This window comes from Stenella coeruleoalba (genome assembly GCF_951394435.1).
Source record: "Stenella coeruleoalba genome assembly, chromosome: 7".
Taxonomy (NCBI): domain Eukaryota; kingdom Metazoa; phylum Chordata; class Mammalia; order Artiodactyla; family Delphinidae; genus Stenella; species Stenella coeruleoalba.
In genome coordinates, this window is record NC_137153.1 from 115,958,066 (window position 1) to 115,984,460 (window position 26,395).

The 26,395-nt window shown below is 55.6% G+C and overlaps 1 protein-coding gene across 1 annotated transcript; it reads left to right on the forward strand.

Annotated features, from left to right (window-relative positions):
- MIGA2 (mitoguardin 2) lies at positions 1–26,379 on the forward strand. The gene is made up of 16 exons (XM_079927140.1): positions 1–49; positions 2,449–2,688; positions 3,578–3,788; positions 5,607–5,719; positions 6,649–6,766; positions 7,193–7,302; positions 11,438–11,555; positions 12,527–12,627; positions 13,227–13,342; positions 14,295–14,367; positions 14,521–14,607; positions 21,922–22,020; positions 22,261–22,395; positions 23,158–23,211; positions 24,140–24,256; positions 24,475–26,379. Exons 2-16 carry the CDS (start codon positions 2,593–2,595, stop codon positions 24,679–24,681), a joined length of 1,755 nt encoding a protein of 584 aa, XP_079783266.1. The 5' UTR covers positions 1–49; positions 2,449–2,592; the 3' UTR covers positions 24,682–26,379.
- Positions 26,380–26,395: the final 16 nt, after the last annotated feature.

The window sequence follows — 26,395 nt, forward strand, 5'->3', positions numbered from 1 at the left end:
CGGGCGCCGGAGAAGGAGACGCTGTCCTTCCGCAGCGATGGGATCCTGGGTGAGTGGCGGCGGTCCGGGCTGAGCCCGCGGAGCAGGCGGGCGGCGCGGCAAGGTCCGGGACTGAGGCTTGCAGCGGGCGGGAGCCGTCCCTGAGCGGGGAACTGGGTAGGGTTGCAGGTGTCCCAGCTCAGCCGGACTAGAAGGGCCAGCGTTGGAAAGAGCAGGTACTCGGGCCGTGGGCGGCGCGAGAGGTGGAACGGAAGGTACCCGGTCAGTGGGAAGATGCCCGGGCCTGGAACATTGCAGAGATCGGAGCAGGGGCGCAGGTACTGGACCCGCGCTGGGCAAGTACCGGGATGGAAGGACCGGGTGCGCGGGCTGTGGAAGGCGGCGGCAGTGGGCACCTGGACGACCCTCAGGGATATTCCGGGAGTCGGGGCAAGAGAGGAGGGGGCCTGACCAGGGCATGCGCAAGGAATTGTCTGGGATGGAAAGAGCAGATTCTGAAGAAGGGGGTATTGCTGAGGTCCAGCGTGGGAGTGCTCAGTGCCGGTCCTGGTCAGACTGCTGAGGTGTCCCACCGGTGTGGAATGAACCGAGACTGGGCAGAGGGGACATTGCTGGGGTCAAGGCGGCATGAAGGGTGCTCAGGCTAGAGTCATTTACGGGGTGGTTCAGGGCAGGGGAGAAGGTGTCCGGGATGGAAAGCGTGGGCATCCAAGCTGAGAGGTTGTGAGTGCCCTGGTGGGGGTGGAACGAGGAGGTTACTGCCCAAGGTTACAGGGCAGGAGAGGTGACTTTCCCAGGTTGGGACGACATTAGGAGTGTCCACGTGGTGGGGGGACATTGCCATGGTCTTGTCATCACAGAGAAGAGGTGCAGGCTTCTCGCATTCAGCCCTGGGTCGTGCCAGGAGGAAGGATGGGGTATGGTTGGGCTGGATCTCGATCCATTCCTGGAGTGAAGCTGTCTTGGGGTGGGTGTCATTACCTGGCACCTGCCACTCTTCCTCAGTCGGGGCAGCAGAGGCTGCTTTTGACTTTCCTGCAGGTAAATGCCAAGCCTTGGGGTCCCCCAGAGCTGAGGTCATATCCCAGCTTGGCCATTTACTCAGTGACCTCGGTAGGCTTGATTACCTTTTGGAGCCCCAGTTTCCCCATCATTGAGATAAACAGTGCTTGCCTTGAGGGTTCTGTGGGTGACTAGACTTAAAACCCTCCATGGAGAGCCTGTTCCAAGCCTGGCCTGTTAAAGTAAGTGCTTGGGAAATAGTAGCCGCTGATCCTCTGATGTTCTTGTCTTCCCTCGTTCGTTCTGAGGCTTGGGCCAAGTTGGGGGTGGTGCTGAGAGATCTGGCTTGTGACCACTGGAGGTCACATCACTCAATTTGTAGCCTCCTGGCAGGATGTCCCCTACTCTACGCACACACACACACACACACACACACAGCCCTAGAGCTAACTGATAGGATCATTCATCCTTCCCACTCACTGAGGATAAGCCGTTTCTTGTGCCAGTCCAGTGACTCTGGCCACCATCCCAGGTAGACAGGGTCCATCTGGCCTTCGTGGTCATTTCGTTTGAAGTCCCAGGAGACCCTGAAGACCTCCTTGGCCTTGGTGGTGGTGGTCGGGGAGCTCTCCGTGGAGTACCCTGGGGATCTCACAAGGCCCCAGGGGAAAGTTGCCCTTGTAGTCTGTAGTTCTGCTGAGGCTCCCACTTCCTGCTCCATGCCAGATTTGGCGAAAGGGTTGTGTTGAGCACAGGGTCGAAAGTCCGTTAGATCTTGGTCCAAGTCCTGACTCCGCCTGGTACCAGCTGTGTGGCTTTGGACTCCTGACTTAGCTTTTCTGAGCCTCAATTTCCTCGTTGGAAATTGGCGGGGGTGTGGGAGGTAGATCGCATCTACTTCATAGAACTGTAATGATTCAATGAAATAATGTATGTAAGGAACTCTGCACAGAATACCCACATACGGTGTAGTAGCTGTTATTATTGGAGGAAATACCCTGCTGTTTTCGTAATACGTCCACAGGAAGTACAACATTCTTGGTTTTGTGGGAGGTGGAAATGATGCAATGATTCTTACTCAGGGGTCTGACCCTTTAGGGACCTAAGGTTTTTGCTTAGCACGTGGGCCATGGGTTTAAAAAGATTGAGAAAGTGTGGTATAAAGCCCCAAGTTTGAGAGCGACCTATCCATCTCCCAGGCTCTGGGTCCTCACTTGGGCCAGCGTGCCAGACACTGCCTTCTCCCAGGGCTCAAGGTGGGCAGAAAGTCTGTGGGGCGTTTGGCTACCTTCCTGCTGGCAGGTGCAGAAGGCGTGGGCCTGGTTCCAGGCCTCGCATTCCACACGTGGGCTTTGCTCCCACCTCATCCCCCAGAGCACTCTTGTGTGTGTTTCTTTATGCTCACATGCACACACCCTGTGTCTGACTTGGTCGTCTGTCTCTCAGCTCTGTGGAGGGACCTTCTGGTATGTGTGTCCCTGTCCTTTCGGGGCGTGGATGGTGCCCGGGACCCAGCCAGCAACCAGTTGAAGACGTTCTCCTTGGAAGCTCTTGGCCCCGAGGGCTCTCGCCTGGGGTCCCGCTCCTGCCATGGCGTTCCGGAGGACGGAGGGTGTGTCCATGATCCAGGCCCTGGCCATGACGGTGGCAGAGATCCCTGTGTTCCTTTACACGACGTTTGGGCAGGTAAAGATCGGGGCGGGTTGTGGTCCTGCCCTTTACCTCCCTGGTCCCTGAAACACTGAGCCACTCATCCCAGGGTCCCTCAGCATCCAGGAAAGTTGGGCCCTCGTGATTGCTGTCCCAGGCAGTCCTCTTTGAGCAGAGTGAGGAGGACTGGGTTAGGAGTCTGGGGTCCCAAGCCCGGTCTCCACCCCAGGCCTATGTGGACTCTTGACCTCAGTTTCTCAGTTTATAAAAGAGGTCAGTAATGCCTGCCAACTTGAAATGTTTGTGGCCGACCAGTTCTCTTGACACTTCCTGAAGCTCTGCCCTGTGGGATGCAGCCTCGCTCGAGGGGCTCCCAGTCCAGCAGGCAGAGTTAGGGTGGAGCAGGGGAGTGTACAGATGGACCATCGGGTGAAGTGAACGTCATTGTCTTTGAAGAGTGGAGAAGTGGGGTGGGCAGACCTCAGTTCCATTTCTGCCTCTCTGTCACCTTAAGCGTGCGTCCTAACCCGTGTGAGCTTCAGGTGCCTCACCTGGAAAATGATGGGCATTCGGACAGGTAACACAGGTGAAATCCTGGTGCGGTAGCTGGTATAGGTGCTCAGTCGCTGCAGCTGGTAGAATCCTGACCGATGGTGTTGGGGACACCTGCTGGACCCCAGATATGATCTCCTAGCCTTGTCATTTTGCCATTCCCCGTCCCCCTCTTTTACATCTCTGTGACCCAGGTTTCAGAGGCCAGGGCCCCCAGCTCCCACCCCCACAGCCCCCTGCAGGTGGCTGCCTGTCAGTCATTCCTGGTCACCAGGTATCCCCTGGGGGCCTGATGCGTCCCCTGCCCCTCACGTGTTCCTCAGGGCAGCTCTCCCAGGGAGATGTAACTGGCTGCCTCCCTCTTTTCTTGCAGTCTGCCTTCTCCCAGCTGCGGTTGACACCAGGCCTGAGGAAGGTCCTCTTTGCCACGGCCCTGGGGACTGTGGCCTTGGCCTTGGCCGCCCACCAGCTCAAGAGGCGACGGCGGAAGAAGAAGCAGGTCGGCCCCGAGATGGGAGGCGAGCATCTGGGCACAGCGCCCCTCCCCATCCTCATGGCCAGGAAGGTCCCGTCCGTGAAGAAAGGTAGGTGTGAGGTGGTGGGGAAGGGCCTGACCTGGAGTCGAGTCTCAGCTGGACCCCTATTAGCTGAGATCTTGGGCTAGTGACATCCTGTCTCCAAGCTGAGTCCCTTTCACCTGGGAAGCAAGTCATTGTAAGGATTTGCTGGGTGATGTGGCCGGATGCACATGTCATTGGAAGCGATGGTTCTCATTATCTGAGGACACTTTGGGAGCCCTGGGTCCAGAGTGGGCTGGTGGGGTGCAGCTCCTCCGTCCAGCGATGGAAGTCCCCTGGCTCAGGAGCAGAAAGGGCCAGATGGTTCCTGAGCCTTTTGGTATTCTCACCATCCCCCTCTTTTTCTCTTTGCATACAGTAAGATTCACCCTTTTTTGAGTTTTGACAAACACTTGTAGTCATACAGTCACTACCACAGTCAAGAACTGTTGCTCTCAATGCCGCCAGGGCCCTTGGTAGTCAGCCCCTTTCCCCTTCCCCCAGCTCCTGGCAGCCACTGACCTGTTTTGTGTCTGCTGGTGTGGCTCTGAAAGCCTCTTATGGGCCCGTTAATCTTGTAACCCAGTAACCCAGTGTATGCCGTGTACAGGTCGCTTTCTAAGGCAAGGAGTCCTCAAAGGCTCTCATGTTGGAAGAAACTTGTTTTAAGAGGCAAAATCTCCTTCCAGGCTCTCCTGCCTCCTCGCTCTTCTGAGCTCCCTCTTGAGCAACGTGGTGGGGGGCACGGCTGCTCTCCCTCTGCTGGGGGCCTGACACCCTTCTCTCCCGTCTCCCCCGCCCACACTCAGGCATGGAGCTATCAAAGTGACAATGACTTTTTTTAAAAAAATTTATTTATTTAAATTTATTTTTGGAGGCGTTGGGTCTTCGTTGCTGTGCTCAGGCTTTCTCTAGTTGCGGCGAGCGGGGGCTACTCTTCGTTGCGGTGCGCGGACTTCTTATTGCGGTGGCTTCTCTTGTTGCGGAGCACAGGTTCTAGGCGCGCGGGCTTCGGTAGTTGTGGCATGTGGGCTCCGTAGTTGTGGCTCGTGGGCTCTAGAGCGCAGGCTCAGTAGTTGTGGCGCACCGGCTTAGTTGCTCCGCGGCATGTGGCATCTTCCCGGACCAGGGCTCGAACCCATGTCCCCTGCGTTGGCAGGAGGATTCTTAACCACTGCGTCACCAGGGAAGCCCGACAATGACTTTTAATTATGAATTATCATTGCAAAAGGGAAGTTTTTGTCTTTTCAATTGGACAGAGAAGTTTGTAGACCAGTCTAGAACAAGACCACGAGACATGCTGGCACAGCTGGCTTTCCATTCTGCGTTGGCTCCACTGGAAGCCTGGAGTCGTTTCTGGACTAACCTCTTGCTTGCCTACTTTGTACCAGCACCATCTCTGGTTCCACCTTATTTTGCCTTCCCTACTTTTCTCACTTAAAAGAACCAAACCAAAACAAAACTATGTCTTTTGAAAAGTTGGTACCTCAAGTCCTTTTTCGAAGGAGGAGAATTCCAGATCAGTCAGGCAGTCAACAACACAGGGGAAGCTGAGTCAGGAGGGAGAAGTGGCTGGGCCTCATTCTCAGGCTTAACCCAGCAGATCCAGGCCCCTCCGGGCCAGGCCCTGCGCCGCGTAACGGGGGTACGGAAGTGAGCAGGACAAGGGGCAGGGGCCCAGCCCTCTGCTGCTAGGTGCACGCCCTGGGGGTGCTCTGCTGTCACCCTGACTTAGAAGGTCAGGACAGACTCCCAGGTGAAGACGGGGAGAGGGATCCGGAGCGGGCAGCAGCCGTGCGAAGGCTGGGTGGGAAGCTGGCGTGACCCCTCTCCTGTTCCTCACAGGCTACTCCAGCCGGAGGGTCCAGAGCCCCAGTAGCAAGAGCAACGACACTCTGAGCGGCATCTCCTCCATCGAGCCCAGCAAGCACTCAGGCTCCTCCCACAGCTTGGCCTCGGTGAGGGTAGCAGGGTGCCTGTCACGGCCTTGGGGCTCCGGTCTCTGCCCTCGGGGGCTTCTGGGCTGGTAGGAAGCTGGGAGAAGAGGTTCCACCCATTCATTCGTTGGTTCATTCACTCATCCATCCGTGCAGACTTCCAGAGATTGTCAGTGATCACTGTGTGCCGGGCACTGGTGAGGGAAAGGTGGATAAATGCGGAAGAGAAGCTGTGATCTCTTGGGGAAGATACTTACCCATGAAAGTGCATTCATTCATTCATTCATTCATCAGACACTGAGCAAGCACCGGCTTTATGTCAGAGACTACTAGGCGCTGAGGACAGAGAGATAAATAAGACAAAGAAGTTTATTTTCTCTTGGGGAACGGCTTTGGCTCATTCACTCGTCTAGTTGTTCATTCATCCAGCGAGCACTGAGCCCCAGCTCTGAGCCGGCCACTGCCCTGGGGACCCAGGCATGAGCAGGAGCTGGCTCTGCTCCCGCCTGGGAGGCGGGTGGCTGCTCGTGTGGGAGAGATGCGTGGGTGAGAGCCAGGCCCTGCCGGCCCGTGTGTAATGGGTGCACGTTGCGTCCTCCCTGTCTCACTTGTAGTGTAGCCCCGGAGCAGGGAGGGGGTCATGCCTTTCGGGAGTGGAGCTCAGGGTGGGTTTTGTAGGAGGCTGCAGCTTCCTGGGTTGGGCATTGGCCTCAGTGTTTCCTCCTGCTTTGGCCATTTCTGTGACCCGTCCTCAGGCGCTTGGAGTTGACGGAAGCAGGCTGTGCGGAGGGCTCGCCACTGCGGCCCGGGGCTGTTTTCAGGGATGGTATTGCAGAGGGCACGTGGTGTGTGGTGAGGGGTGGGGGGTGGGGGGAGGCTCAGGGGTCCTGCAAAGGGTCCGGGAAGGCCTCATCCCTTATTCTCGGGTTCTTGCGCTACTTGGCACCCAGATGGTAGTGGTGAACTCATCCAGCCCCGTGGCTGCATGCTCGGGGCCATGGGACACCAGAGGGATGGAGGAGTCCGTGACCACCAGCAGCGGCAATGCTGAGAGCCTCTACATGCAAGGTACGGGCCAGGAGGCCGGCCTTGGGCACCCCCTGCCCAGCGCTCACCCCACCCCCGCGGCCGAGGCAGGGTAGTGGGGAGCGTGGCCTCCTCCCGGGAGCCTGGGCTGGGTTTTCTGGGTGCTGCTTTCAACCAGTTCCAAAACCACCCACCCCAGATCCCCGGCTCAATGGTTTCCAGCCATTTCTGGACTGGGCAGAGTCTCCAGGAACAGATCTGGTCTGAATGAAGACCTGCAAGCTAGCCAGCCCTGAAAAAAGGGTCAGGACCTGGTCCACACGTTCCTGGCTGTTCCCATCCTTCCGGGCTCTCCTGCCTCCTCGCTCTTCTGAGCTCCCTCTTGAGCGACGTGGTGGGGGACACGGCTGCTCTCCCTCTGCTGGGGGCCTGACACCCTTCTCTCCCGTCTCCCCCGCCCACACTCAGGCATGGAGCTATTTGAGGAAGCTCTGCAGAAGTGGGAGCAGGCGCTGAGCGTGGGGCAGAGGGGGGACGGCCTCCGGAACCCCGAGACCGCTTCAGAGGCGCTGTCCGAGGTAGGCAGTCCTCCCCCGGGTCTCTCCTACCCCCGGCCACCGAGAAGACTGGTGGTGTGGCTGGTGGGGGGCCACGCTTGGGAGGCATCTAGCAGCGCCGCCTTCTGCCAGCCCATCACGTCCTCCTGGATGGGAGCTTCCGCTTGACCAGGATGTTGACCCAGCTAAGTAAGAAAGTTCACGTAAGGTGCATTAGCCCATGCCTGGTACTTGGTAATTACTCAGTAAACCACACTGGTGATTGCAGCCTGATCCTGACTACATAAAGAAAATAAGGGGGACTTCCCTGGTGACGCAGTGGTTAAGAATCCGCCTGCCAATGCAGGGGACATGGGTTCGAGTCCTGGTCTATGAAGACCCCACATGCTGCAGAGCAACTAAGCCCATGTGCCGCAACTACTGAGCCTGTGCTCTAGAGCCTGTGTGCTGCTACTACTGAGCCTGCGCACCACTACTACTGAGCCCGTGTGCCACAACTACTGAGCCTGCGCTCTAGAGCCCACGTTGCCACCACTACTGAAGCCTGCGTGCCTAGAGCCTGCGCTCTGCAACAAGAGAAGCCCCCACTCACTGCAACTAGAGAAAGCCCGTGCGCAACAACAAAGACCCAACACAGCCAAAAAAAAAAAAATGGGGACTTCCCTGGCGGTCCAGTGGGTAAGACCCCACACGTCCACCGCAGGGGGCATGGGTTTGATCCTTGGTCGGGGAACTAAGATCCCGCATGCCCTTGGCAAAAAAAAAAAAAAAAAAAGCATTCTTGAAGGGCTGGAGGGAAATAGCCTGTGTTCATAGTTGATTGGGTCACACAGCTTTTGTCTTGTCCTTTCTTTATACTTTTTTTTTTTTTGGTCCAAGTTTCCTATAAGTGAATATTTATCTCAGTATCAGAAAAGAGAGGTAAAGTGGAAAAGCCAAAATAAAATTTTTTTTCTGCAAAACACACTAAATATATGTCCTAGGATGAATTGTTTTGTAATAGTTAAAAAAGATGAAAACCTGGAGACTGTAAGTGCCCATCAGTAGGGGTCTGGAATACTAGGCAGCCTTTATGGTGGCGCAGTGGTTAAGAATCTGCCTGCCTGGTGGCGCAGTGGTTAAGAATCCGCCTGCCAACGCAGGGGATACGGGTTTGTGCCCTGGTCCAGGAAGATCCCACATGCCGCGGAGCAACTAAGCCCATGCGCCACAACTACTGAGCCTGCGCTCTAGAGCCCGCGAACCACAACTACTGAGCCCATGTGCTGCAGCTACTGAAGCCCGCGGGCCTAGAGCCCGTGCACTACAACGAAGAGTAGCCCCCACTCGCTGCAACTAGAGAAAGCCCGTGTGCAGCAACAAAGACCCAACGCAGCCCCCCGCCCCCCCCCCCAAAAAAAATAAATAAAATAAATAGAAAAAAAGAAGGGACTTCTCTGGCGGTCCAGTGGTTAAGACTCCGTGCTTCCAATGCAAGGTGTGGGGGTGTGATCCCTGGTTGGGGAACTAAGATCCCACAAGTCGCGTGGTGAGGCAAAGAAGAAAAATGAAAGGCTGAAGGAAAACTGTATGGGCTGTTAGGTTGCCTTCTCCACTATATTTTATGAAGTGAAAAAAGCAAGATATAGAATGTGTATAGTGACCCATATCTACATTTTTTTCTATTGAGATGTAGTTGACGTGTAGCATTATGTAAGTTACAGGTATATAACATAGTGATTCATGACCCATGTGTACGTTTTATTTATTTATTTTTATTGAAGTATAGTTGGTTTACAATGTTGTACTAATTTCTGCTGATGTGTACATTTTTAAAAAGACATCCATCCTTGCCTACATATGCCTGTTGGTAACTGCTGGTGTGTATGTGCACTTTTATTTCCCTCTGGACAGATAACACAAGAGATTTTTTTAAAAATATTTATTTATTTATTTATTTTTATATCTTTGGCTGCATCAGGTCTTAGTTGTGGCATGTGGGATCTTTTGTTGTGGCACTCGGGCTTCTCTCTAGTTGTGGTTCGAGGGCTCAGTAGTTGTGGCGTCGTGGGCTTAGTTGCCCTGCAGCATGTGGGATCTTAGTTCCCTGACCAGGGATTGAACCCGTGTCCCCTGCATTGGAAGGTGGATTCTTAACCACTGGACCACCAGGGAAGTCCCCACAGGAGATTGTTAACAGTGATCTATGAGGAGAGGGTCTGCAGGGAAAGGAGGAGAAGGCTTTTCTTGTACTGTTTTGGTCGATGTTTTTTCTCATTCTGGGGGTTGTCTTTACACTTTCCTTTTTTTTTGGCTGCACCTCACGGCTTGCAGGATCTTCGTTCCCCAACCAGGGATCGAACCCGTGCCACCTGCATTGGAAGCGCAGAGTCCTAACCACTGGATGGCCATGGAATTCCCAATCTTTTCACTTTCTCGATGGTGTCCTTTGAAGAACAAAGGTTTTTAATTTTGATGAAGTTCAGTGTATCTAATTTTTCTTTTGTCACTTGTGTCGTATGTAGGAAACCATTCTCTAACCCAAGGTGGCTTCCCAGAGAAAGAGCTGGCAGATCTGCCAAAGATACAAGCCTCTGCTGGCCACACTGAGCAGCGTTACTACGCAAGATGGCCAGCAGGTCTGGCGTCCCATGGGCTCCGCCAGGCTCTAGCTGGGTGCACTGGGCCACATAACCTCCTTGAGTTTTCTGTGTCAAGTGGGGTCATGGCAATCCCTGCCTCAAGGAAGCCCTGAGGCTGAACAGCGAGTTGCCTGTCCAGGGCTAGCGCTCAGTGAAAGGCAGCCATTACAATCTTACTGTCCCCCTCTGACTGCTTCCGCCCCTTTCTCCCAGTGGCCTGAGGCCCGACTTGGCCCTTGTCTCTTCCCCAGGGTCTGGTTACATGTGCTTGCAGGATCTGGCAGCCTCTGTGGAAAACAGGGTCAGGCCTGCCCGTGCCTGGCCCCCTGGCCTAGAAGCTCCTGGGTTCAAAGGAGCAGTGCCCCCATCTCCCCACACCCTGGTGTGGAGGCCGAGGGCAGCGAGGAGGTCACTGAGGCCACAGGCTGTGGTGCCAGGGGTGCGATGCCTTCCCAAGTGCACACGGTTAATAGGAACAGTGGGGTTGAACCCAGCTCTTTCTGGGCTCCTAACTGCCCTCTGATTGTAATAGCCAGCACTTACTGGCCATCACCATGGGCCAGTCTTGTAGGAAGTACTTTATATACCTTATTTCATTCACGTTTTCCCTAAAATCCTAGGAAGTAGGTTCTCTTACTTCAGTTGACAGATAAGAAAACCGAGGCTCAGAATGAGGGAGTTATTTACTCAGGATCACACAGCTCGGAACTGGTGGCGCCAAGGTCTGGACCAGGTCTGCTCGGGTCTAGAGCAGCGCTGTTCAGTAGGAGGTCATGTATCTTATTTAAAATTTTCTGGAGACCACATTAAAAAGCAAAAGGAAATGGGTGAAATGACTTTTTAAATTTTATTTATTTAGTTTTGGCTGCATTGGGTCTTCATTGCTGTGCGCGGGCTTTCTCTAGTTGCAGCGAGCAGGGGCTACTCTTCGTTGTGGTGCATGGGCTCTAGGCGCGCAGGCTTCAGTAGTTGCGGCACGTGAGCTTAGTAGTTGCGGCTCGCGGGCTCTAGAGCGCAGGCTCAGTAGTTGTGGCGCACGGGCTTCGTTGCTCCGCGGCATGTGGGATCTTCCTGGACCGGGGTTCGAACACGTGTCCCCTGCATTGGCAGGCGGCTTCTTAACCACTGCGCCACCAGGGAAGCCCTGAAATGAGTTAATAATATATTTTCTATAATCTAGTATATCCAAAATATTATCATTTCAGCATGTAATCAAGATGAAAAATCACTGAGGTATTTCACGTTCTTGTAGTCTTGGGGGTTTTTTTGCGGGGGGATACTAAGTGTTTGAAATTGGTGTGTATTTATGCTTATGGCCCATGTCAGGTGGGACTGGCCGAGTCTCAAGTGTGCACTGGCTGTGCGTTGCCGGTGGCTCCTGTGTGGGGCAGCTCAGTCCAGACCTGTGCTTGCTGCTGGGCCTCAGAGCTGTCCCCTGTTTCCCTGGGGGCTGGGCCCCCATCATGGTGAAGGAATGGGCCGTTGGCGTGGGGAGCTTGGGGGGCCTGGGTTGACCGTCATTGTTTTACCCACAGCCAGAGTCACAGCGAAGGGAGTTTGCGGAGAAGCTGGAGTCCCTGCTGCACCGGGCCTACCACCTGCAGGAGGAGTTCGGGTCCACCTTTCCAGCCGACAACATGCTGCTGGACCTCGGTGAGCGGGGCCGGGGCGAATGATCCCCAGGGCCCACGACCTCATCCGATCAGCGCCTCCCTGCACAGACGGGGAAACTGAGTCCCCACAGGCAGAACAGAATTGGGATGAGGCCCCGGGAGTCCCTGGCCGGTGTGCCTTGCCCCATCCCCTTGGGAGCGGGCTTTTGGGGCTTGTATGTCAATATCTCCCCTGCTGGCTGTTCCAGGTGTTTGGTTTGAGCCCTATTCTGCGGGCAGCGGGTGGGCGGAGGGCGGCTCACGTGGAGGTTAGCCTGTGCCGTTGCCCTGCCCATTGAGGTCAAGGGGTGTGACATCACTGAGATGGAATGAAGTTATTCAGCCAAGCAGCCCATGTTCTCCTAGTGCCTGCTGCGTGCCAGACCCTGTGTGGTGACTGTGACCCCCCAGGGCCCTTCCCTGGGGGCTCTCCGCCCCCAGGGGGCAACATCAGACTACTGAGTGTCGGGCTCCCCGGCTCTTCCAGTGATGACACAGGCCCAGTGAGGGCTGGCCAGGGTGACACATCTTCCACTTCTGTCCCCGTCCGAGCAGTCCCACTTCCTCTGGCCTCCCCGTGTGACAGAGAAGGCTGGTGGGGCATTCAGGGCTGTGAACCTTTCCCCAGTCCCCTTGAGTGTCCAGACCCCCTCGCCCTTGAGCGGGTGGGATGGAAGTGCTGAGTGAGGGGCCCTTTGGCATCAGAGGCCGTTTCAGCTTGTCAGAGAGGGGGAGCAACTTGCCCAGGGCCACACAGCACAGCACAGCCTGCCCTCAGAGCTCAGGGCCCACAGGCCTCAGGGTCAGGCGGTGCAGACGTGGCAGGGCCCCTGACGTGAGCACAGAAAATAGGAGCTTTGCTACCATCGGCGTCATTCGTCCAGAATCGGGCGTTGGGTGGCTTGGTGTACATTTAGCTCGATCGTGATTTCAGGAGTCTCAGCTCAGCCCCTCCCTTCCCTCTCTGCCCAGAGCGGACCCTCATGCTGCCCCTGACCGAGGGCTCGCTGCATCTGCGGGCGGACCATGAGGACAGCCTGACCTCGGAGGATTCCTTCTTCTCCGCCACTGAGGTGGCGTGGGTTCGGGGGATGGCTGCGGGGAGAGGGGTGAAGGCCGGGGCTCCCGCGCGGCTCCTTGGCGGGCGAGCACTGGGTTGTGGGAAAATGAAGGCGTTTCCTCTGATGGGAGCAGAATCTGGAGGTCGCCAATGCTGCTCCCCTGGGGACTCTTCAGTGTTGCTGGAATGGGGAAGCCTGAGAAACCCGGGGTCGTAGGTCCTATCAGTGAGGGCAGGGGTCCCCGTCCCCAGCAGCTCCAGCCCACGCCGGCCTCTTCCTTCTCCAGACCGAGTGCTCATTGCTTGGTTAGTTTCCTACCATGGCCACGTGTGCCAGGCGGCTGTCCTTTCCTGGGATGGGAGGACACGGGTGTGTGTCCAGTAGATGGTCCCTTTGGGAAGGGCACCCGGTGATGGGGATGCTGAGGGCCAGAGTAGAACTCAAACCCGGGCCTCTGCCCTCAGCCAGCATTCCTGCTGACGTTCCCTCTGAAGTGTTGGCCCCCAGGGCGTACTCCACCAGAAGTCCCCTGGGCAGGTGCCCTTGACCCACCCCAAGACTCCGCCCCCGCCTGCCAATGCTGCTGACACAGGCTTCCACCCTCTCCCCAGCTCTTTGAGTCCCTGCAGGTTGGAGATTACCCGAGCCCACTCTCCAGGCCTGCCGCCGCCTACGAGGAGGCCCTGCAGCTGGTGAAGGAGGGCAGAGTGCCCTGCCGGACCCTCAGGTGAGCATGGGAGGGAAGGAGGCAGGTGCGGGGTGGGGGGGCTCTCCCCTTGGAGGAGGCTGGGGAAGCCAGCAGGGCTTGGTGGGGACCCAGCTGAGCCAGGCTGAGGGTGGGATGGTCTGGCCGTGGCTCCTGCCCCAGCTTCGGAGACCCTAGGATGGCCCCGGTACAAGACAGGCAGGTCTAGGTTGACGATGACAATAACTAATTAATATAAGTAATTAAAATAACAATCATTCGTACATGTTCTAAGGGGTCCAATCATGGAAGCACGGTGGGCGCTGTCCCTAAGCCCTGTGTTCTGACACACTCCTTTAAGGAGCCGTCCAGAAGCCAGGCTTTGGAGACAGACAGACCCCGGTTCTCTCCAGGTCTTGCTACTTTGTGGCGTGTGGCCCTGGACAAGTCTCCTGACTTCTCTTGGCCTCAGTCTTCTCCTGTGTGGTATATTGAGGGCTCTTATCCACCTTAAATTGATTGTTCTGTATGATGGCCATGAGTCCCAGGTTTAAGTATGTGCGTTTAAAGTTCACTGACTGAAAATGGCCAAAGGCCCCAGCTGAAGCCTTGGGGATTTGGATAAAGTGCCCAGATCAGGGCACCTCTAGCGGCCCCAGAAAGCCCTGCCCTGGCCTTGGGAGCAATTTGGCCATTTTGGTCCTTTGCTAGAGAGGGTCCTTTGCTGGTTGGGGCCTAAAGGAGGCCAGGTCAGCCCGACCCCCAGTGACCACACCTGCCAGGGGCGCCCAGTGCCATCGAGGCAGCCTGTCCTCAGGGAGCATCCTGTCAGCCCCTTCCTCGGGTTTGGGGGAAACTGAGGCCTAGAGGCGGGCAGCCACCTGCCCGAGGTCACACTACCAGGTGGAGGCAGGGCCACCCAGGCCTCCACCCTGACCCCACGGGGGTGTCGCTGGCTGGGGCCCAGGTGCTGTGACTGTGCGCTTCCCCTCAGGACAGAACTGCTGGGCTGCTACAGTGACCAGGACTTTCTGGCCAAGCTGCATTGTGTGCGGCAAGCCTTCGAGGTGGGTGCAGTCCGGGGCGCGCTGGGGGGATGGGGGCAGTCAAGCAGGCTCCTCTGCGCGGATGGCCACCTGCCCAGCCCACGGTGCTGCCCTGTCCACGGCTTGGGGGGGCCACCAGCCTGTCAGCTCACCGCCTCCCTCCTCACCCCTTAGGGCCTCCTGGAGGACAAGAGTCACCAGTATTTCTTCGGCGAGGTTGGCCGGCAGATGGTGACAGGCCTGATGACCAAGGCTGAGAAGGTAGCAGGGAGTGGGGGCTCTCTTTTCGGCTCTTCTTCCCCCTGCGTTGTTTGTTTTTTGTATCTTTCTAACTTTTATTTAGTTCTGTTAAAAAAAAAAGAAGGAAAAAGAAAAAACCCAATCTAAAACCGAGCTGACGAGCTCTCACTTCATCCTGCAGGCCATAGGAGAGCAGGGAAAGGGTTGGGGTTTTTTTGCTCCCTGTGCTAATTCTGAAAAATACGGATCTGTCTTGCCTCTTATTTCTGATTACAGCATGACACAGTTTCACAAAGTTCGCCGATTATGAGATGCAAACTGTACAGGGTCTCCGGGAACCGCACTTGCCAGGGGAACCCCACTTGCGCACGTTCTGATATATGTCCTCCTACTCGGTTCCATAGACTCTAATCTTTGAACATTGTAATTTAACTTCCAAAGCTTGGTTTGTGTTCTACGGGCTGTTCTGCAGCTTTATTTTGTTCTGTAAGAGTCCATCTCGTCCATCTTTCCATGTCAGTAGATGGACCAGTTGTGTAGTATTGTGTCGGGCGGGTCGGCTCTGGTCTTCCCAGGGACGGACATTTGGGTTGTGTCTGACTTTTCCAGAATCACAGACACCGCTATTACACTCAGTCTGTTTATAATCAGTCCTCTTTCGGTACCGGTGGGATTTTCTGTGGGGCAAAGCCCAGGTGTGGCAAACGCCGCGTCTTGGGCACAGACATTTCCAAGGCTGGCAGATCTTGCCCGTTTACCCTCCGAAATGCCTTAACAACTTGAGCCCCTCTCGGCAGTATAAGGCTGTGTCTCCTTACATCTTGGCCAATACTGGATATCAGTACAGGCATACCTCGTTTCATTGTGTGTGTTTTGGCTTCATTGTGCTTTGCAGTTTTTTACAAGTTGAAGGTTTGTGGCCACCCTGTGTCGAGTAGGTCTGTTGGTGCCGTTTTTCCAGTAGCATTGGCTCACTTCATGTCTCTGTCACATTCTGGTAATTCTCGCCATTTTTCAAACTTTTTAATCACTATTGTATTTGTTATGGTGACCAGTGATCTTTGATGTTACTGTTGTAATTTTTTTTTATTATTAATTTTTATTGCAGTATGGTTGCTTTACAGTGTTATGTTAGCCTCCACTGCACAACGAAATGAATCAGCCAGGGCTTCCCTGGTGGCGCAGTGGTTGAGAGTCCGCCTGCCGATGCAGGGGACACGTGTTCGTGCCCCGGTCCGGGAAGATCCCACATGCCGTGGAGCGGCTGGGCCCGTGAGCCGTGGCCGCTGAGCCTGCGCGTCCGGAGCCTGTGCTCCGCATCGGGAGAGGCCACAACAGTGAGAGGCCCGCGTACCGCAAAAAAACAAAAAAAAAGAATTATGCTAAATCTACCCTGACTGTTCTCTATAAATGGAACAGCAAAGCCTGGATGACAGCACATCCGTTTACAACATGGTTTACTGTTGAGACCCACTGCCCAGGAAAAAAGATTCCTTTTAAAATATTACTGCTCATTGACAATGCACCTGGTCACCCAAGGTGGATGGAGATGTACAACAAGATTGATGTTTTCATGCCTGCTAACACAACATCCGTTCTGTAGCCCGTGGATCAAAGAATCATTTTTGACTTTCAAGTCTTATTATTTAAGAAATACCTTTTGTAAGGTTACAGCTGCCATAGATAGTGATTCTTCTGGTGGATCTGGGCAGAGTAAATTGAAAACCTTCTGGAAAGGATTCACCATTTCGGTTGCCATTAAGAACACTTGTGATTAGTGGGAAGAAGTCAAAATATCGACATTAACGAGAGTTTGGAAGAAGTTGATTTCAGCCCTCCTGGATGACTTTGAGGGGTTCAAGACTTCAGTGGAGGAGGTAACGGCATGTGTGGTGGAAATAGCAGGAGAACTAGAATGAGAAGTGGAGCCTGAAGATGTGACTGAATTGCTGCAACCTCATGATAAAACTTGAATGGATGAGGAATTGCTTCTTATGGATGAGCAAAGAAAGTGGTTTCTCAAGATGGAATCTACTCCTGGTGAAGATGCTGTGAAGATTGTTGAAATGACAACAAAGGATTTAGAATATTACATACACATAGTTGATGAAGCAGCAACAGGGTTTGAGAGGATTGACTCCAATTTTGAAAGGAGTTCTGTGGGTAAAATGCCATCAAACAGCACTGCGCGCTACAGGGAAATCGTTTGTGAAAGGAAGAGTCAGTAGATGTGGCAAACTTCATTGTTGTCTTTCTTTTTCTTTTTTAAAATTAATTAATTAATTTTTTTGTTTGCGTTGGGTCTGTTGCTGTGCGCGGGCTTTTCTCTAGTTGTGAGCGGGGGCTACTCTTCATTGCGGTGCTCTGGCTTCTCACTGTGGTGGCTTCTCTTGTTCCGGAGCACGGGCTCTAGGCACGCGGGCTCTAGAGCGCAGGCTCAGTAGTTGTGGCACACGGGCTTAGTTGCTCCGTGGCATGTGGGATCGTCCCGGAGCAGGGCTCGAGCCCATGTCCCCTGCATTGGCAGGCGGAACCTTAACCACTGCGCCACCAGGGAAGCCCCACTGTTGTCTTATTTTTAAGAAATTGCTGCAGCCATCCCAGCCTTCAGCAACTACCACCCTGATCAGTCAGCAGCCATCAACATGGAGGCAGGACCTTCCACCAACACTAAGATTATGACTCACCAATGGCTCAGATGATGGTTAGTGTTTTTTAGCAATAAAGCATTTTGGAATTAAGGTATGTGCATTGTCTTTTTAGACATAATGCTATTGCACACTTAATACACTACAGTACAGTATAAACATAATGTTTATACACACTGGGAAACCAAAAAAATCCATGCAGCTTGCGTTATTCACTGTGTTGGGATGGTCTGGAACCAGATCTGCAGTATCAACGAGGTCTGCCTGTCATTTTTTTTTAAATATTTATTTATGTATGTATGTATTTATTTGGTTGTGCTGGGTCTTATTTGCGGCAGGTGGGCTCCTTAGTTGCGGCTCCAGGGCTCCTTAGTTGTGGCATGCGAATTCTTAGTTGCGGCATGCATGTGGGATCTCGTTCCCTGATCGGGGATTGAACCTGGACCCCCTGCATTGGGAGCGTGGAGTCTTAACCACTGCACCACCAGAGAAGTCCCTGTAATCTTTTTCATCTTTGTTTCATCCATTACTTTATGTTTCTTGGATTATTAACAAGGTTGCATACATTCTCATGTTTATTTGGCCGCTTGTGTTTCTTTTTTTTTTTTTTGATGGGTTTGAGCAAAGCTCTTGAACCCGCCTCTTTCCTCTGAGTCCTTCCTCCTCATGGGCTGGGCGTAATGTGAGGTAATGGTTCTGAAATGTCACCTCTAACACATCACCCAACTGCTTAAAACCCACCCTCGCTCCCACTGCCCTTGGTGTAAAGACCAGGCTCTGCTCTGTGGCCTCAGGGCTTCTGGTGCTCACAGACTTCCTCCCTGATCTGGCCTCTGCAGATGCTGGTCGCTCAGCACCTAGAATGCTGTTCCTCAACTCTTTTTGTTGTCGTTAGTTACCTTGTTGTAAAATACGCACGTAAGAGTATCAAAAGGTAGGATGTGTACTTCCCTGGTGGCGCAGTGGTTAAGAATCTGCCTGCCAATGCGGAGGACACGGGTTTGAGCCCTGGCCCAGGAAGATCCCACATGCTGTGGAGCAACTAAACCCGTGCGCCACAACTACTGAGCCTGTGCTCTAGAGCCCGCGAGCCACAACTACCGAAGCCTGCGTGCCACAACTACTGAAGCCTGCGTGCCTAGAGCCCATGCTCCGTGACAAGAGAAGCCACTGCAATGAAGAGCAGCTCCCACTTGCTGCAACTAGAGAAAGCCCGCGTGCAGCAACGAGGGCCCAACGCAGCCAAAGATAAATAAATTTTTTTTAAAAAGTAGGATTTGGGCTTCCCTGGTGGTGCAGTGGTTGGGAGTCCACCTGCCGATGCAGGGGACACGGGTTCGTGCCCCGGTCCAGTAGGATCCCACATGCTGCAGAGCGGCTAGGCCCATGAGCCATGGCCGCTGAGCCTGTGCGTCCGGAGCCTGTGCTCCGCAATGGGAGAGGCCACAACAGTGAGAGGCCCGTATAACGCCAAAAAAATAAAAAATAAATAAATAATAAATAAATAAATAAAAAGTAGGATTTAATGAATGGAAAGATGAACCCCTGTGTACCAGCCCCCAGGGTAGAAGGTGGAACACATTACCAGTATCCTGAAGTCCCTGTCCCACTCCCTCCTTCTCTTCCTTGGTCACCTGCCTTCTGAATCCCAGCTCTTTCCCCAGGAGAACCTCACCTGACTTGTCCCCTGGGTCCCGAGAGCCCCTGGGCTCATCCTGCCCAGTATGGCCCCATCACCCTGCATCCTCATTCCTACGAGGGCCAGAAGCCTCGCTCTTCTGGCACAGGTGTGTGCCCAGCCCAGGGCCTGGCACAGGGCAGCTGCTCCATGAACGTGAATACTGTTGGCTCTGCGTATCCATGGGTTCCACGTCTGCAGGTTCTGCATCTGTGGGTCCAACGAACCTCAGACTGAAAAATACTAAAAAAAAAAAAAATCCAGAAAATTCCAAAAGGCAAAAACTTGGATTTGCCATGCACCAGCAAATTATTTATTTAGCCTTTACGTTGTACTAGGTATTATAAGTAATCTAGAGATGATTTAAGGTGCAGGGGAGGACGTGCTTAGGTTATATGCAAATACTGTGCCCTTTTATAAAAGGGATTTGAGCATCTAGATATGGTACCTGCAAAGGTCCTGGACCTAATCTTTTGCAGATTCTGAGGGACTCATTATCCTCCCAGCAGCTGCCGTTTGCCGAGCAGCACAGCGAGCCTGGTGCTTCACTCACATTTCGTCACCTCCGGTAGCTCATTTGATCCTGATGTCTCCATCTGCTCGGCCGAAAAGGAAAGTGAGCCTGGGGAGGTAGAGGGGCTTGCCCGGTCACTAAGCAAGGTTAGGGTGGAGCCGGGATTTGAACCCCAGTCAGCCTGAGCCCAGCCATGCCCTTAGCCTGTTCTTTGTGGCCTCCCCAGGAGGGTGAAAGGACGAACAAGTGAAGAAGGGCAAGTGAGGCTACAGCAGGTGTCAGGGGCTTTAGTGGATGGCCGATTTCTGCGGGTGCTCCCAGAAGGGCCCAGAGGCTCGGCTTTTTTCTCTCTGGCCTCTGCACCACTACAGGACTTGGCTTGATTTTATTTATTTATTTATTATTTATTTATTTGTTTGTTTATCGGCCGCGTTGGGTCTTCATTGCTGCATACGGGCTTCTCGTTGTAGTGGTTTCTCTTGTTGCGGAGCACGGGCTTTAGGTGCGCAGGCTTCAGTAGTTGTGGCGTGTGGGCTCAGTCATTGTGGCTCGAAGGCTCAGTAGTTGTGGCTCAGGGGCTCTAGAGCACAGGCTCAGTAGCTCTGTGACATGTCATGTGGGATCTTCCCGGACCAGGGATTGAACACCTGTCCCCTGCATTGGCAGGTGGATTCTTAACCACTGCGCCACCAGGGAAGTCCTTGGCTTGATTTTGATTAAGAAATCAAGAAGAGGCTCGGCTGGCTATCTAGCAGCTCTTGAGCGCCAGACCCCACTCCCAGCCCTGGACTGAGTGGTAACTGACAGCCCTGTCAGGTTTTTCTAGGCAGCAGAGCTGCGGTGGCCTCTGTCTGGGAAGACGCCAGCCCCTGCACACACCAGGCTCTGGAATTGTGGAATCAGGCCGCCTCCTTGCTATGCCTGGGGCCAGACGTGAAGCCTCCCCAAGCCTCAGTCCCCTACTGTGTAGATGGGCGTGTCCTGGGGATGTCACGAGCTGATGCCAGCGGCCATCAAAAGTGTCAGCAAGGGCCAGCCCACATCTTCAGCTTCGTTGTCAACTTTTACATATGAGGAAACTGAAGCTCGGGGAGGTTAAGGCACAGCCCAGGGTCATCCTAGCAAATTCTCTTTAAAACTTAATGAAAATAGTTTTAAAAGAGTATAAAAATGGGAGTTCCCTGGCGGCCTAGTGGTTAGGATTCCAGGCTTTCACTGCCATGGCCCGGGTTCAACGCCCAGTCGGGGAACTAAGATCCTACAAGCCGTGTGGCATGGCCAAAAAAAAAAGAAAGAAAAGATTATAAAAATGACTCATGCTGGGCTTCCCTGGTGGCGCAGTGGTTGAGAGTCTGCCTGCTGATGCAGGGGACACGGGTTCGTGCCCCGGTCCGGGAAGATCCCACATGCCGCGGAGCGGCTAGGCCCGTGAGCCATGGCTGCTGAGCCTGCGCGTCCGGAGCCTGTGCTCCGCAACGGGAGAGGCCACAGCAGTGAGAGGCCCGCGTACCGCAAAAAAAAAAAAAAGTAACAGGAAAGTCAAAATGTCAAAATCTCAGAGCATCAGAAAAAAAAAAAAAAAGACTCATGCTAATTGTAGAAAAAACTAAGATGATGCAAAAAAATTGTCCCCAACGCCACCCTGTTCACATTTTGGTGAACATCCATCCAGTGCCCCCTCTGCCTGTGCTTCTTATAAATGGCATCAACCTGCCCCTGCTGCTCTGTGTCAGTTCCACTCTGCCAGGCTCTTGGGCACATCAATGATCTGAAGCCTCAGGATTCATATCTGTAAAATGGGGACAATATTGGACCATCCCTCATAGGACTGTATGAATTAAATGAGTTGATCCACGTTAGATCAGCCCTGGCACATACTAGCTTTCCACGTCTGTGAATTACATCTGTGTCTGCAAACTTTGTCGTAAGCCCCAGCTAAGCCTCCCAGTCCCAGAGAGTGAAGAATTCCTCCTGTGTGCTGACCATCTCCGTTCCTGGCAGCATTAGTCCTATACACTATTTATTGCCTGATTGTGTTACACAAACGAGCTTATTGACTCCCCCAGAGTAGCCCCAAGTGTGGGGCTGTAGCTTCTCCCGTTTCACCAGTGAGGCCGATGATTGCGGAGATCTGAAACTTTGGCGGCCGGCTCGACCTCACACCCTTGCGCATCCTTCCAAAGCGAGTGCCTTCTGTGGCACGTGCACATCTTTTGGAAGGCGGTCCGTTGCTCAGTAACGAGCTGGTGTGAGACATTGCTGGGCGCCCCTGGTGTTGCATCCCTCCGGGACGTGCCCTGGGCGCCGCAGAGGTGTGTGGAGGCGGGCACAGGACACTTCCTGCCCCATTCTCTCCATGACTGCTACTCAGGGATTGGCCTCGGCCCAGCCTTGGTGTGTCCCTCTTGCACAGGCCAGCTTGCCCCTGTGGGTCCAGTCCAGCTGCATCTTGGGGCCTCTTCCACGGCCAAAACAAGCTCTGCTTCTCCCCCCAGAGCCCCAAAGGCTTCCTGGAGAGCTACGAGGAGATGCTGAGCTACGCCCTGCGGCCGGAGACCTGGGCCACCACGCGGCTGGAGCTGGAGGGCCGAGGGGTGAGTTGTTTGTGCTGAGCCTCGGTGTCCTGGGGTTCCCTGCACCTGAGCTCCTCGAACCGGGTGGAGGTGCCTGTAGGAGCCCTGCCTTGATTCCGAGGCTCTGAGATGGCTCCGTGGCTGCGAGAAGCCCCCATTCCTGCCCTGCCTGCCCCAGGCCCCTCCTCACACCGCCTGGTGTGCCTGCTCAGCCCGGTGTCCCCACCCGCTCTGCCCTCAGAGCACTGCTGCCCCCCGCAGGTGGTGTGCATGAGCTTCTTCGACATCGTGCTGGACTTCATCCTCATGGACGCCTTCGAGGACCTGGAAAACCCCCCGTCCTCGGTGCTCGCCGTCCTGAGGAACCGCTGGCTGTCAGACAGCTTCAAGGAGACGGTGCGTGGCCGCCCCACTCCCAGGCACACACACGCTCACGTGACCCCACGCGTGCGCCTGGGCACCAAGGCTGGCTCCCCACCCATCAGGGAGCAGTCACGCCACTGGGATGCTGCCCGCCGCTGTGATCCAGGGCTGCTGGGCACACCAGTCCCCTGCCCTGGAGAACTTCCCACAGGATCCCCTTGCTCTCCTCTGACCAGTGTAGCACGGAGGGACGTGCACTTCCCTTCTGCACTGTGGTTTCACTTAGGCAGTCTACTCATTTCTGGGCTGCCATTCATTCTGTTCCATTTGAATGCATTAAATAAGTTAAAATACGGGGGAAAGAAAAAAGGGGTACAGCAGGAGAGCATTGAGCACAGGGCCCCTGCAGGGTGGCCGTGCTGTGTGCCATGGGGGTGGTCTGGAGAGGGGTGGGGCGGGTCTTTTACAGGCAGTAACCATGGATCCCCACAGTCACTGAGTGAGGTGGGGCTGCTGAGTCACGGCCATTTCACAGAGGAGGAATCTGAGGCCCAGAGAAGACTGGTGGCTAGTCCAGGGAGCCGCCCAGTAAGGGTTAGAGTAGGATTCAGATTCAGGTGCGCCTGACTCCTAATTGAGGGCAGGGAGACGACAGAGCTCAGACAGCCGTCCCTATCTCCCTGCTTGGGGTGGGATGAGCTGGGGGTAAGGGCCTGGTCCTGGACTGGGGGTGGCTAGCGGCTGCCGGCCCGGCCTGTTAGTCTGACCCCCCGGGGGTTCCCATCTTTGATTTAGGCCCTGGCCACTGCTTGCTGGTCTGTCCTGAAAGCCAAGAGGAGGCTGCTGATGGTGAGTGAGCTGACAGGGCCCCTGGGGAGCGCCACGTGGGGGCCTTGGGTGTGGTGCCTAGCTCAGTTGACCCTGCCTTTGGTGTGTGCTGGACCCCGGTCTAGGGGCAGGACGTGTGGGCTGGGCAGAGGAATGGGGCTCGTGCAGGGAGGTCTTACTGAGCCCCCAGGCCCTGCTGCACCTTTTGGCCTTTGTCACAGCACCGGCCCCCTGTCCTGCCATTACTGCTCCCTTGACCAGGAGGGCCTCAAAGGCACACGTAGATCTGTTTCATCTTCCCACCCAGGGCGCATCACAGAGCAGGCCACTGTGAAACGTCAAAGGAATCAAAAGCGGGGAAAGGGTGTCTTCAGAGGGAGGAAGGGCACGTGCAGAGCAGTGGTGGTTGGCTTGGCGGAGGCGTCTCGGCGGGGCAGGCAGAGCCTCCCTCCCGCCCATCGGGCTGCATTACCTGCTCTCCCAGGCGGCGACCGGCTGCACTCTCCGGGCTGCTGCGATCCACTGTTCCCCTCTGCCAGCCCGGCTCTGCTGCCCAGCTGATACCATCTGCCACTGCCACATGCTCTGGGCACTTCCTGTGCTGAGCGCACCCCGGGCCGCTCGCGCAGCCCTCACCACAGCCCCAAGGTTGCCCCTATTCTGCAGAGGTGAAAACCAGGGCTTCGAAAGCCCCAGTCATGGGAGTTCCCTGGCAGTCCAGTGGTTAGGACTCGGCGCTTTCACTGCCAGGGCCTGGGTTCAATCCCTAGTCGGGGAACTAAGATCCTGTGAGCCGCGTGGTGTGGCCAAAAAAACCAAAAAGCCCCAGTCACCTGCCCGGCATCACCTAGCAAGGACAGTAAAGAAGCCCCGGCTCTTAATACGACCCCAGGGCCTGGCTGCCTCACCCTGCCTGGGTCCCAGCCCTCAGCCTTGCCACCCTCCACAGGTGCCTGATGGCTTCATCTCCCATTTCTACTCCGTATCGGAGCACGTTAGCCCCGTCCTAGCCTTTGGTTTCCTCGGACCCAAGCCTCAGCTCTCTGAAGTCTGTGCTTTCTTTAAGGTAAACAGGGAGCTCCATGTCTGAGAGCTTGTGCTCCTTCCACTGGGAGCCTGACCTGGGTGGGTCCAGAGGAAGCCCCGGGAGGGCAGGAGCTGAGGACAGAAGGGGCTGGGTCAGGGCTCCAGTGGTGAAGGAAGAGGCTTTGGGTGGCCCGGACGACCTCAGCGTGGGGGGTGCAGGGGCCCCGGCCCAGGCCCAACACCCGCCCTCTCCCCCAGCACCAGATCGTGCAGTACCTGAGGGACATGTTCGACCTGGACAACGTGCGCTACACATCGGTGCCGGCGCTGGCGGACGACATCCTCCAGCTGTCCCGGCGCCGCAGCGAGATCCTGCTCGGCTACCTGGGTGCGCCGGTGGCCAGCAGCATTGGCCTGAACGGTGTGCTGCCCCGAGATAACGGGCCCCCAGGGGAGCTGCAGTAGCGGTGGGTGTGGACCGGCAGGAGTGGCTGGCTGGTCCTCATTCACGTGGCTGATTGGCAGAGAGAAGGCCTTGGGGTTGGCATTGGAGGCCTGGGTGTCTGGCTGTCAGCAGTGGCAGAGCCCAGGCCATGGTGGCCAAGGGTGCTCGCCCCTGACCTCGCCCCCACCCCAACCTCCATCACCTGGAATCCCCGAGGCCCAGGGGATAAACTTCCTCTGAGCGGTGTGGAGCCCCGAGGGGCCCGCCTCAGCTGTTCGTGGGAAAGCAGAGGCTGGACCAGTGGCCAGTGGGGCCTGAGGGATTGTGAGGAGAATCAGGACAGGCAGAGATGGGATGCCCCGGGGGTGGGTGCCCAAAACCCCCTGCCACCCCAGGGCTGCTGAGTGGGGCTGGGAGGGTGGAGGTGAAAGAGGGGGTGGCCGGGCGCTGCAGTGGAGGAACCTGGGCTGGACAGTCTCAGATCCAGGCATCTGCCCGGCCAGTCCTGACGGCCTGCTGCCACCCGAGAGAATGTGCTGCTCCAGAGATGGGAGGGTGGGAGCCACAGAGTGTGGCCGGGGGGCATCTTGGTGGGCGGCGGGCCCGGGCCATCCAGAGGCGGGCCCGCTTTCCTTGCGTTCACGTCAGGGCGGGGACCAGGCCCTTGAACAAACCCAAGCACTGAACCGGGACAGCGTCCTCTGACATACCCTGGCCCTGCCAAAGGCCGTCACTTCTCCTCCCACCTACCTCTGCCACCACCAAAGACGGAGGAGGTGGGGCTGCTCCCCTCGCCCCTGCCCCGCCCTCTGTGAGCCCGGAACTCCCCGGCTGGTGCTAGGCACTGAGCTGGAGGCTCTGACCACGGGTCACCAGGAGCAGGGCCCCTGGAGTGAGGGGGCCCAGGGGCCACATCAGGGGAGGTTAGAGGATGTAGGCGGCTGGACCAGCATCAGGACAAGAAACTTGCCTGGCACTTTGCCTTCAACTCGATGACAAATGCTCTCAAGCCGTGTAGAGCCCGCCTCCCCGCTGGTCCTGCAGAGGAAGGCCGGCCGGCATTTGTAGACTCACTTCTCTTACAGTGTTTTCACCTGAGGTGGGATGGGCTCTTTTATTTATTGCCTTAACACTTTATTTTGAGGTCGGCCCCTTTCCAGGTGGAGAGGCCTACAAGAGAAACAGACTCCTGGTTCTCCACACTCTGGAGTTGGGACTGGCTCAGACGGCGGGGGTGGGCACCCTCTCCTGAATGGCAGAGGGGTCCGGGGCGGGAGGTGGTCTGGCCCTTGGGGGCGGGAAGGAGGGGGGATGGGAGAGGGCCCACTATCTCTGAGCCCAGTCCCTCCCCCACGTGGTCCCTCCTGCCCCCCAGACTGTAGGACCGCTGTACACTAACTGTGCTTCTGGCTGCAAACCCACTTCTCTGGAGTCGCTGCCCTGGACGGAGCAGCCTCCTGGGTGGGAAGGACCTGGGCAGCCCCTCCCTCCTGACATTCCGTTCATTTGCACTTCCCCACGCTGTGAATGTAATCTTGGGCCTGGGCCCCCCCGGCTGCTCTGATTCGCTCCCAGAAATGCACACAGAAGCGGCATTTTCATTCTGTCTTTGTTTACACGTCCACGCACTGCCTCCCGCACTTGATTTGTTGCAGCTCCCCACTTTTGTACGGTAGGGCGTGTGCACGTTGACTCAGAGTCAAATAAATGATTTAATGATTTCCTTCCACACTG

Coding starts and splice junctions, on each gene's coding strand:
- MIGA2 (XM_079927140.1), top strand. CDS start 2,593: ATGGCGTTCCGGAGGACGGAGGGTGTGTCCATGATCCAGGCCCTGGCC. Junction 6,767..7,192: donor TGAGAGCCTCTACATGCAAG/GTACGGGCCAGG, acceptor GCCCACACTCAG/GCATGGAGCTATTTGAGGAA. Junction 23,212..24,139: donor CCAAGAGGAGGCTGCTGATG/GTGAGTGAGCTG, acceptor CACCCTCCACAG/GTGCCTGATGGCTTCATCTC.